This window comes from Cygnus atratus, chromosome 11 (assembly GCF_013377495.2).
Source record: "Cygnus atratus isolate AKBS03 ecotype Queensland, Australia chromosome 11, CAtr_DNAZoo_HiC_assembly, whole genome shotgun sequence".
NCBI lineage: Eukaryota > Metazoa > Chordata > Aves > Anseriformes > Anatidae > Cygnus > Cygnus atratus.
In genome coordinates this window covers 17,716,848-17,729,638 of record NC_066372.1, presented here as the reverse complement: position 1 = coordinate 17,729,638, position 12,791 = coordinate 17,716,848, and the positions used below count along the sequence as shown (strand labels likewise).

The window sequence follows — 12,791 nt, the reverse complement described above, 5'->3', positions numbered from 1 at the left end:
TTTCACATTACTTAATTGTTGTAAAAGTGCCCGATTGAAATGACTAAAAAAAAAAAAAAGAGGAGGAGATAACTAACAATATACTACAGATCATGGACTGGCACATAAAGGGGCAGCCTTCCAAGAAACTGTGGAAGCTTTGGAATTCTGTTCCTGTTGTATTTGTGGACAGTACTAAAATTCAGGCTGTGTTTTGAAGAATTTTCTTCTTATAGCTTTAAAGCGATTTACTTACACCTAGAGAAATTTAAGACTGTGCTTGTTGAATTCAGAGGAGGCAAATGTGATTTGATGCTGTCATGGTTGTACTTTGTAAAATTGCATGTCAAAAGGTAGATAGCAAATAGATAGGATTTTACTGGACTTCTTGTTTCAGATTATGATTACAAAAGGCTCCAATGGGAATGATGAGGGCCCGTTTACAAAAATCAACTGCTGGGAAAACTGTGGTTTTAAAATTCATATTTATTAGCTCACTTTAAAAGTAAAAAATATCATGTGTTTTATTTTAACTGCAGGTTGCCTTTACTTGGTAGATACAGTAGTGGGAGATCCAGAGGCTCTGCAAGCAGATGCTGAGACATATTATGAAAAACTCTTGAAGCAGTCATCATCCACTCGTGATGTTTTCTCTATCCCTGGAAGAGAGAAGGTAATAGCCTGATGTTTTTTATTCTACAAGTAGGGTACTTGCAAACTAGTTTGTTGGTTGTGTTCATAATGTGTCTGTGAATAGGGGTAAACTGGTATGGCCAGATTACAAATCACTCAAAATCAGCAAATTCTGCATTATTTCAAACAGTTTGTGTGCTGCAAATTAGAGATAAGCTTAAACTACAAGCCCTAAAACCCTCCAAGTGTGGGTGAGGGTTTGAAGTACTTATCTGAACTTTACACTTTGACCTGCCTCCTTACAGGGCTGAATCAAAAGTGAATTTGGTAGAGGTTTGTATCATGGCTCTGCTCTGTATTCTGCCTCTACTGTGCAGTTTACACAGGTATGTCATATAGTCTATTTTCTGTTTCCATCCTTTCTAATAATTGTATTGATAAGGTTGAATGTGGGTTCTCCCAGTTCAGACCAGCTGTAACTGACAGATGGTATAAATGCTGTAGGTGCCAGTGCTTTAGATTCCATTCCTGAGGCACCTGAAGAATGGACTGGAGATGAGAGAATTGGCATGTTAAAAATTCTGACTTCAGTCAACGTGTGAAACCTTCCACTCTGGGCATTTTCTAGATGATAAAAGGTGTACTGGACTACCTGGTTTTGTACTATCAAAACAATAAGTGTGTTAGTTGAAATAAATGGTTGGGATATGGTGGCTTTTCCACAGTCTAGGAAAATAATATGTAGTAGATTCCAGAAAAATGCTATTTCAGGTGGGCAGCTTCATCTTTGAGCAGGGAATGTAACTAGCTTTAAATATTCTTTTAATGCCCTCTAGTGGACCATGTAGGGTTAAATACAAACAAGCCCCCAAATGCAAAGAGAACCCAGTTGAGGGCTTCTCTGTCCTTAGCTCAGCCTTTCATGCCTGGTTTTACTTCTAGAAGCTTATTTGCTCTTCCATTAGAAAGGAGGGTAAGATAAAATCCCAAGCAGTGCTGTATATATTCCTGCACTAATTAGACACAGTGAGATCAGTTAAAGGAGGACTTCTGGCTTTTGATTCAGAACTGTCTGGATTCTGTGGCTTGTCATCAGACCTTAAATTTGTCACATGACTGATTTGAGTCTCATAGCAACACATTTCACTTTGCATTCATTTAATTCAGGTCTAATCTAATCTGCAGTCAGACAGCTAGTCAAGGGCATAAATAATGGTAATGTTCATGCTGTATTGTTTTTCCCTTATACTCTATAATAAATATTTCAATGAATGTTGATATTTTGTAATTAAAAATGAATTAAATGTGATATAGTTAAGCCCCCGTTCCCAGAGAACATCAGAGCTAACAATCTCTGCTATGTACCTACAGCCTGAAGGATGAGGATTTCAGTGGTTGAATAATTGGCTGTAGTTACCAGCTTTTTTTTCTTTTGCCTTTTTTTTTTTCCTTCCCGTCTCTGTGTGCATCTGAATTAAAGCAGGTTTCAAGTGGCAGGACAGGCAACCATGCATAATTAGTGTCTGTCAGCCCACTTGCTCAGGTCACAGAACTTCTTTTTGGTATGTCATGGTCTTTGGTCAAGCATTCAGTGCAAAAATAACAAGGATTATTGCAAGTCAGGAAGGAAGCACATTGGCAGAGTTCAAAAAGAGAAAGCTATGCTTGGCTCATCCTGGTGTTATTAGCACCTGTGAAAGTGCACATTACCTTACAAAACAAAATAACAATCATAGCAGTATTGGAAATAGTACTGGCCTTTTCATTATAGTAATGCTCCTGGTTGCCATAATGATACCCGTGCTGTTGTTATATTTGTAGTATGCAAAGAAAGGCTGAATCCCCTGAACATGCTGAGATTTCAGAGAGCTCATGAATACAGATTTCAGGCAGTTCTCAGTTACTTCCAGGAGTCCAGTGTTTGCACAGATGATCCTAGGATTCTGCCACTGACAAACTAGTGAACACTGGTTTCAGCTTAACGTTGTTATCTCGAGTAATCATATTCATACTACTTCTTCCATGCACCAAGAAATATTAAACGTATCACATGACTGATTTGAGTTTCATAGCAAACTGACAAATGGGTGCAATTAGAGAGAGAGGCACACCCACACATACACAATGGACCAGATTTTTGAAAGTACAGTACATACTGTGCTAAATTATGCACGCTCTTTGCCTGTACCTAAACTTCCATGGGAGCATTTGCAATATTCATATGGAAATCGTCATCTCTATGCATATAGAGCTGTTTGAGCATAGTAATTTGGTGTTTGTGTGTCACATCATTTAGAAGTTTAGCCTAAGAATGAAAGGTTGAGAGCTGCATTTTGATTTGAGCTTTCCCTGCAACATAACCACCTTGTGCCAATTATCTGCTCTCCCTGTGCCTCACAGATAAACTGCCCAGGCACTGCCCTAGTGCTTTGATACTCCCTATACCCTGAGGCTTAATTCATTGTTTGCAAAACACCACAAGTGCTCAGCTGGACAATGCTGTGAGAAGTGCAAGTTATATTTGTTTTCATTTGATACAAATGTGTCTGGTCTTTCATAACACCATTTGTCCGCATGTAACAGAGTTCAAAGCCACGTTAGGTACTAATTGTAGTGAGTCAGTATGAAGGTCTTCACTAACTTTAGCTGATTTCTTTTAAATTGCGTACTGATAATATTACGTGTGTATCACTTAGTGGCTTAGTTCAGGATTGAGAGGATGTTATGCTAAGCATCTACCATGCATGTTAGTAAAACATACCATAAATGCATCTAATACTTGAAGTACTTGCCAGCTTTGCAGTACAAACAGCTACAGGGCTTGTTTATTTTTTAGGTTAAACTTGAAGATTCCTGTGTGTGTTTTGTCCCTCTCTACCGAAATAATCCTACTTGCAAAATGTTGCTGTTAACTGATCCACAGGATAAAGAGACAGGTTAGAATTGGTCAAAATATTTTGAAATTTGAGTAGTTGTACTTTCTTTTACTTTTAAAATGGTCTGCTGGTTTGTATACTTAATTTTTTTGGATTTTATTTTGAATATGAAGCAGATTCAGTTTACCTGTCAGTGATTTGTTTTGGTGGGCTAATAATTAAAAGGGAGGATTGACAGTCAGAGCTTTTGGATTCTAAGCATAGCTCTGCTAGTAGCTGAGAAATGACCTTGGGTAAATCTGTTATTCTTTCTGAATTTGTTTTTTTTTTTATTTTTCTAATTCAGGAGGATGTGAAATTTAATGTGTTATAGTTTGGATAGAATTCTGAAATGCTTAAATGAACAAGTATATATCACAGAATCTTAGAATGGTTTGAGTTGGAAGGGACCTTAAAGATAATCTGGTTCCAAACCCCATGCCATGGCAGGGACACCTCCCACTGGATCAGGTTGCCCAGGCCCCATCCAGCCTGGTCTTGAGCACTTCAGGGTTGGGACATCGACAGCTTCTCTGGGCAACCTGTGCCAGTGCCTCACCACTCTAATTGTGAAGAATTTCTTCTAATGTCTAATCTAAATCTACCCTCTTTTAGTTTAAAACCATTACACCTTGGCCTATCACTATGCTCCTGGATAAAGTGTCTCCCCATCTTTCTTGTAGGCCCCCTTTAAGTACTGGAAGGCTGAAATTGTATCAGGTCTTACTGATTCTTATTCATGTTGTTTTTCTTTTGTTATCTTCTTCATTTCTAGGTTTAATTACCTTCTACTTTAGGTACTGATGTGCGAGGAGTAAATTTGGAGTGAAACCATGCTAAGCAATTGAGTTAAATCCATTTTATTTGGCAGTTTTCCCAATATTTCCTTTAAACTCTACCAGCTTTGTGTTACTTACTACTAGTAGTGCTGGTGTTTTTCTGTTGCAGCCATGTGATGGGGATACACTACAACCAAGTTACAGGTGGTAGAAGTCAGCATGTGCTTCCCGGTGCTTCTGTTTCATGAATCACTGCTTAGCGTATCAACAGGTTCTTAAGAACTGAACAATCGTTGTATCTAAGCTTTCTCTTACCACTGTCAGGGTTTCAGCGTCTTCAGACACAGGCTGCTTTCTTCCTACTTACTCTCTTAGGCAAGCATCTTTGACTACAGGATTTGAAAAACTGCAAATGCAGAAAAATTACCAGCCCTTGATACTCGCCATTAACTGGAAAGTTGACTCCAAGTTTCATAGTACCAAAAGCACAGGTTTTGACCCACCCAGCTTAGAAAGTTTTGGAGCTGTTGTGAAGTGACAGGCTACGCAATTTTTGGAACAACCACACCGAAGTCATGAACCCATGTGTTGACTCTTTGTGTCACTTAGATAAGGGAATCCACACGAAGCCCTTTCAGCTCCCAAATGTGGCAGCAAACTAATGACATCTGGCACTAAAAACACATATACGTATTTCTGAAAGGATAACCTATAACTTATGCCTGAAAGGCTTTGTCAGCCAGTATTTTTAATAATACAACAAAGGCAAGGCAAACAAGTTCAGCATTCTGTGTTCAGTTTTAAAGAGTGTCAGGTAATGATCACTCCTAGAGCAGGCACTATTGGTGTAACTTAAGTATTCATTGCTCAGTCCAAACAAAGTAATCAGGGCAGTTCTTCATAAGAACAAAAATCAGATTAAAATCATCTGTGGTTAGAGGTGAACTCTGCAAAGTTTTCCAGCTCCTTTTACATACGCTTTCAATTGGAGCTTCACTGATGGGCTGTGATTCACATAGTTGAAGGTGGGAGACCTCTCGAAGATGAAAGTGTAGTCAAAAGACTTTATGGTTCCTCTAAAACTACTGAGATCGAAGTACTTTCCTGACATGAATTTATCTATTCCATTAACGTTTTTCTGAGGAGAGATAGGCACTGATGTGATAAAGGAGAGAAGCGGCTACACCAGAGGCCAAACTTGCACTGAGTGCAGTTGTGCATACTTACTGACTCGTGTTCAAAGGAATAAAGTTGAAAGCAGCATTAAGACAGTTTAGGCTGCACAAGAGGAGTGGGTTTATGTAACAACTACAACATGAAAATAAAGAATTATTAAATAAATGCAAGTGAAAGTGATTCACTGAGCACAAATTTTCAGTTGAATAATAGTAATGGGAACAACATGTATTAATGAGATACTTGTCCACGGAGAAGTAAAGATTTCCCACAAGGAACAAGTCAAACAAGTCCACGCTGGAGACTAAATTATATGATAGTTATCTACATTAAAAGCTTAAACCTAGCAGAATAAACACTTTATTGTGTTATAAACAACGGGCTGACTGATGAGTGTGTCCACCTTGCAAAACTTAAGCTTGTGTCACCCACAGTCCCCGAAACAGTCCCAGAGAACGGTAAGTCTAGATATTTAAGGCCTATACCATCTGGCTTCAACTATTTCCTTTTAAAAGTATGATTTAAAGGATATTACTGGAAGTTCTTTGTTTCTGGATTTTATATGCCATAAACATGTGGCCAACCTTCCTACGCATATCAAATTGGACTGACTTGACTTTTTTCTTTAGGTGAATGTTAATACAGTTTCATTAGTTCTCTAAAGTTTGTTGGGGGGGGGGGGGTGTGCATACCTACACATATGGGTATATCCATTTTAAGGTATTTTGTCCAAATATTTTTCCCACTGTTCAGCAGATTAAGTATTGACCTAAAGCAGCAGATTCTGTTAACATGACAAGTCCATCTGGATTTGCTTACCTCTAGAACCTTTTGTGCTGTCCAGTGAACAGATCAAATTGTTTCAAATCCAATTTCTTCAGAAAAAAAGCACTATTTATGAATTCAGTCGCCATTAGTTAAGGACATGGGCAGCGAGTTAAAATGCTAAGCAGGTTGCAAGGTTCTTTTTCCTCCCTTGAACTTTACAGTTTTCTTGTGAACTGTGCTTTCATCCAGGTGGGGGAGAGAAATTCTTTCAGCTTCACTCCAACATCCCCAGCCTTGCTCTTCGCAGCTCCCTGACTTCCCTCACCCCCTGTGATGAATTCTGTACCAAGTCTTCACAATTGTTGGGGTTAATCACAAGCCTGGACAGTACCGTAATGAGAGAGCTGTGTATCTTATGTGTCTTATGTTCATATGAGATGGGATTTCCTCTTTCAGCTTCCTTTGTGTTTAAATCTATAACGGATTAGTACTGCATAGATAAAAATGATGTATATGATTATGAAATAATATCCTCTATAATATACGCATCTCCCACAGTTATTCCAGCGGGTTCCAAAAATTAGATTATTTTCAATCTAATAATTTGTTTGAAATTCTAACAATTTAGACTGGAAAACACAGAATATAACAGCCTAGCTATAAGCTTGCCAGTGGAGGGCTGCACAATTTGATGACATTTAATTTTTGGACACAGGTTAAAGAGGAGTTGATTCGAACACTGAGATTTATATCTGATCATCTGGATCAGATAGGTTATCCAGAAGTGATGCGTAACATATCTGGAATGACCTGCATATTTTAAAGAGAAAATGAGTGTGGCAGCCTTTCTATAGGACTTGGTCTTGGTTGGGAGCGTTTTTAATTTATTCGTGATGGGTTGAGTGTTCTGTTCTGTTAGTATATCTGCGCAGATATTTTTATGAGAATGTAAATTGTGTTGTAAGGGCTTACAGAGCATAGCATGGGTGATTAACATCTTTATAACACTAAATAAACATATCCTATTGTGGCACTTCCTGTATGCTGTATGTAATAACTTACAATAACTGCTAGATGCCACGGAACATTTATCACAAGACATTTGCAACAAATCATTGAGTAAAACTCGAATTGTAGAAGAAAATGTAATTGGTTGCAGGAAAGATATTTATCTTAGATACTTGAATAGCTGCCATTACTGCAGCATCTGCATGCCTCCCAAGCTTTCATGTATTTATTTCGATAAGACTCAGAGAAAAATGCTCTTACTCCATTTTAAAGATATTTAGACAGCTTTCAGGGTATGTCAGCATTGCAGAATGCAGTTTAATGTAGTATCTCTGAGCATGCTGTGTTATCGGAGCTGACCTGGGCTTGGGTGCATGGCAATCCTTGTTGGGATAATTCACCAATCTCCTTCCAAGGTGGAAATCTGGCACCAGCAACCTCTGTAATCTGAAGTGTGCCATCAGTCTGAATTAATTCCAAAATTAAGGGAAAGATGTCTTCAGCAGAACTTTTAGATTCAATATTTATTAAATAAACTCAAATTCCATCTCTTATGTAGACCCTTGCCTTTAATTTGGATTGTGACTGGGGGATGGGTTTCAGTGACTTGGATGAAGGCTGAGGGAAAAATATATCAAACTGGATGATGCTTTATTTTTCTCTGCTTTACTTTGTAGAGTTTTGATGTGCATATTTCATTCAAATAGTTGCCCACTAGTATGGGAATATTTGGCCAGCAGAGCCTAGAAAGTATAAATATAATCCAGACCTGGATTGGGAAAGAGCCCATGTTTGCCTAGCAAAAGGAGACGTTTCATAACCCCAACTGCATTGTACTTAGTGCCTAGCTCAGTTCAGTGTTGTTCAGTTATTCTTTCCAAATACCCCCAGTGGTAAGGAACCGTACACTTCACAGTCTCTCAGGTTCTTGCAACACCCTGAATCTGTTTGATTGCAAGTCATCAAAGCCCTGAGGTTTTAGCAAGCTGGTGCTTACAGGGCAAGCCATGCAACTGAGCATGTCTATACTCCATTAATTGTGAACTGAAGTGTATTGGACTTAGCCATTTTACCTCATCTTGCAACTGCAAGATGATTTTAATCATGTACGTCATGATTCACAGTGTGCAGGTGATGTGTGTAGCTCACTGATAGGCAATGACTTGATCTCATGGTCAGGTGAATGTAACCCAATGCCTTGGAAAGGACGCTAAGGCTGGGAAAGGGAAGTGAAGGAACGTGTGCTTGCTGCAGAACTTGCATTTGAAGTAGTGTTCCTGTAAGTTGACTATAAAATGAAAACGAGAATATGAGAAAGCATAGATGGATTTAACTGAGGACCAGATGTTGACTTGAGAAATGATAACAAAAAGCAAAGTACATATGTTTGTGAGAAATCTGGAGAAATGTTTTTCCTTTAAGAAAGGCATCCATATAGATAAGGTTGTTCAAGTAATGCGGTGTGACAGTTGCTATGTCAACTAGTGTTCCCCCTCCACACATTTAAATTATTGAATAGCACAGTAAATGCTCTATAAAAGTAGCTCTATAGAACATGGTAACGCATCTCCCTGTTTTCATCAAAGCCTTTTCAAACTTTTCTGACCTTTACCATGTGTTGTATGTGTCTGGACTGTGTGCCAAACCTCTGTGCAGCTCCCATTAAAGTCAGCATTTGGCCCATTCTGTCTCCTTTGTCCGACTCAGCTGCTTTTGTAGCTCCATGTAGCAGGGATGTGTAATGGAGCAGTGGCTGTCTGCGTCTGAAAGCAGACTGAAGGGACTGAGGGGAACAGATTGAATCCATCACAGAAGGAATATGAAACTGCCATGCAAGTAAGCACATAATATTTAATGAATTGGATCTAGTGCTGTAAACAGGCATCTGCCCTTGCGTGCAATACTTTCTTCATTGTTAACCCAGGATACAAAGTGTAATGCTTTTTGGCACATGCTTTAATAATTTACTTAAAATACAAGCTAGCTAAGCAGAATCTCCAGCCTGAAAGCCAGTGTGAGCTGGTAAAGGCTGAAGCAAAAAGGGAAACTAACCTGTGCACATCAGAGACATTTGTATAACCTGAGGCTAGAACAGGTAATTGATGAATCCTATTAAAGCCATTTCACTTCATTATGTGTAAATTTGTCTCTGGCTGGCACATGGTTTTTAACTTTCTCATGTTTGTCCTTATTTGGATAGCTTTGAGAGCCAGCGGAGACTGCTCTCTCTTAGGACTTGCAAGGTGTGAACCCCACATGGTTCTGTGCAGCATAATTCCTATGTTGTATTTTTTTTTTTTTTGGCTAAAAACTGGGATGTGAGCTGTCCTATTTGAAGACAATAAAGATACTGGTGTTCTTGAACACCCCTGGAAATGTGACTGTGTAGTTTCTGTAGGTGGATGTCACTGATGTACAGATAGTATTGCTTTCTGCTGAAATACCTGTTGCTTGATGTGTTGGTGGTCAGAAATGATTAAATTTCTGTCTTTATTCTAAAAACTAATCTAAACCCTATATGCTTTGAAATGACCCTGCTGTATTTTTTTTTTCTTTCTGAACAGGGCTTGGGAACAATTTCTATGTCACTATTGCTGTTTCAGGCTTTCTCTTGTAAACCTAATTGTAGGTAATGAATTCTATAGACAAACACGAAGGATAGGGTTTAAATACTTGATTCTGCATATATGAAAAATCAGGAAGAGCAGAATGAAGTAGACCGCAAATTCTACATAGAACTTACACATGGACCTGAGTTATATAGAGGTTGGCCGTACATGTTTGCTCCAGGTGTGCGTTTGAACTTTTGTGATTACCTGTCAATCCAGAGATTTAGGAGTCTGTACTCTATAGATATGTGGAAATTCAGCCACATGGGTAGCTGAAAAGGTGTTTGATACAGTGGATATGAAAACTTTTGGGCTTTACCTGCATGGCTGCCAATATGGCCATGAATGTGTGTGTGCAGGAGAAAAATTCTGAAAAAAACTTAAAGCATGTAACCTTTAGCCAGGTAGCTTTCTTTGGCCCAAATACCACTCAATATGCTCCAGAACAGATACTATAGAAAGTACTTTATTTGTATGGCATAGAGGTTGTTATTCCCAAAGTCACATTAATTCCTAAGAAATACCTTTACTTGATGCCTTGTGCAGTACTGAAAATTGGATATCAAGGGACATGGGGATGAAATTGAAATATTGTCATTGTTCTGTTGTCTCACAGAAGATCAGACTGGAGTCAACTGGAGGGAGAAGTATATCTGGGGCTGCTTGTAGAGGGGTTCAGAACCAGATTTGTATTTGTTTGCAGTTAATGTGTTCCTGTCTTTCTTTCTGTAGTTTTGGCACTTTATTTGAACCAGTGTTGGTGGCCTCTTGAAGATGTTGTAAAGACGGCTGATCCTTCTAGAGATGGGTTAATTTCGGTAAGGATGCTATTTTAAACATTCGACTTTGCCCTGGAACTTCCCAGTTAGAATAATCGTCAGTAATTGTCTCTGGTCTCCTGTAGCTCATGCTGTATAACCTGTGGGATCCGGGCTATGTGGCTCACCAAGTACTTCAAATGTCTCCCAGTACAGAGTGACATACACATTAACCCTCTCTAAACAATTTTCTGCATGCAGTTTTATGATTCATCTGCGGTATTATTCATGTTTGGTTTTAGTTTACCCACACTGCCAATTAAAGGAATAATGAAATAAACTGGATTATTGCATTAGTAATAACTTTTCACATTAGAGTTGGTTGACTGACTGTCTGATGGGAGGTATTAGTACCCTTTGGAACAGTCTTATAAAACTATTTGTGAAACTGTTTTGCCTTGGATAATGCTTATAATGAATTCGTTTTATAAAGCAAGTTATTTAATAGTTTTTTATATATATAATTCTTCCAAACAAATGATCTTTGTATGATACAACTATTCTTTTCATAATTTGAGAGATTTGAATATCCCGTATTCTGTTTTCAACTAAGAAGTCATCGCCTGCTGTATGTGAGCCTTGTGTTGCCATAAGTCTGTTAAGTCAGTTCTATTTCGTACACAACTCTCTATGTCCAGTTTTGGTCCTTAATGATTCTGTTCCTTTGTCACCTTCCCCTAATAATCTGCCATACATAGAGTTTAATTATTCAGTGAATCAACTAGCTTTTTTGTGGGTAACTGAAGTGGATGGATTTTGTGATACAAATCCTTGTAAGATAGAACTTGCGTCAAAACCACAACCATTCAGATTTTCGAGCATCTGCTGTATCAAGAGAGTGAAAAAAATATCTGAAAACGGAAAAAAAAATCTGAAAATAGAAAACTTGCCCCTTTATGCTCATTGTTAAGTTGTCCTTGTTTGTGGAAGCTCTCATTTTCTTTTTAAACGTTCCTGTAAATGTTGTTGGCACCACTTTTTGCCTTGATGACCAATATGCTGTCCTTTGTATTCCTCCATCTGCCTGTCTTGTTGGTTGTCTAATAAGAAGCATGTCATAAAAGCTAATTGTTTCTGTTATTATGCCTAGATTATAAGGAACAGGCTCTGCATTTATGCTGTTTTGGATAGTGTCTAGCTCAGTAAGGTCATGGCCCACTGAAGGTCTTTGATGCTGTGGCAAGACATAAAAAGGTGAAGAGGTGATCAGGATAGCACAGTGAATCCTGTCTGTATTTCTCCTTTGGGTAGGATTAGATTTCCTTCATCTTGTGTCCAAATCCGGGACTAGTTCATTGTGACTACAAGCAAGAGACTTCTTTTCGTAGTGCTTTATAATCCCTATGTGTGACAACAGAGGAGATATGTCAAACTTTATAAATTGTTTGTAAATTATTCTATGCCTTCTGGATGGAGGGTGGAACGCTGGGAAAATTATATTTAGTATTCTATCTGAACCAATTCATGAGGTATTTTCCCCAAATTAAGTGTAACGTTTTCCTCACCTTTCTTCCCAGAGTCTTTAATTTTGAAGATCTTCATGAAAGGCAAAATACTACTCTCTTCTTCGTTTTTCTTTGGTCTGTTTTTGTTTGTTCTCTAAGGTCCAGACGTTTGGAGAAAGGATTGTCCTCTTTGTTCTGAACTATATTATTTTTGGAATGCTGGAAGGGAGTTCAGCTAATGATGCATTCTTTCTACCTCACTCTGCCACTGAGTGTGCCAAGATACTCTGGAGAAATGGCGAGGCCGTTGCCTTTTACTCGGTCAAGATGAAAGGTAAGGTCAATTTAGAGATACATTCCCATTGGCTCCTGAAAGCTAGAAATGTAATACTTCTGTTTATCTTTTAGTATAAATAATCCTGGCTCTCATTTACATTTTTATATCAAATCTCTCTCAGAATGAATCTGGGGAACAAGCCTTCCCAAAATCTGGAAGCCATCCATATTACTTTCATTTAAACATGATGGCTCCAAACTCTATTCTCAGTTACAGTGAGTGATCTGAGGTACTGTCGTATTCAAATAAAATATGCTTTAATGCAGCCAAGTAGAAGGTCGTACATCTAAGAACAAAGAATGCAAGGCCTACTCACAGAAAGGA

The 12,791-nt window shown here is 38.4% G+C and overlaps 1 protein-coding gene across 1 annotated transcript in view; it reads left to right on the top strand.

The window, feature by feature from the left end:
• FAM169BP (Protein FAM169B) overlaps positions 1-12,791 on the top strand; it is a 39,034-nt gene that overhangs the window by 11,878 nt on the left and 14,365 nt on the right. Inside the window, exons 2-5 of the mRNA XM_035554773.2 lie at positions 519-652; positions 3,449-3,548; positions 10,600-10,685; positions 12,290-12,464. Coding sequence (XP_035410666.1) covers positions 519-652; positions 3,449-3,548; positions 10,600-10,685; positions 12,290-12,464 — 495 coding nt within the window. The remainder of the gene's footprint in view (positions 1-518; positions 653-3,448; positions 3,549-10,599; positions 10,686-12,289; positions 12,465-12,791) is intronic.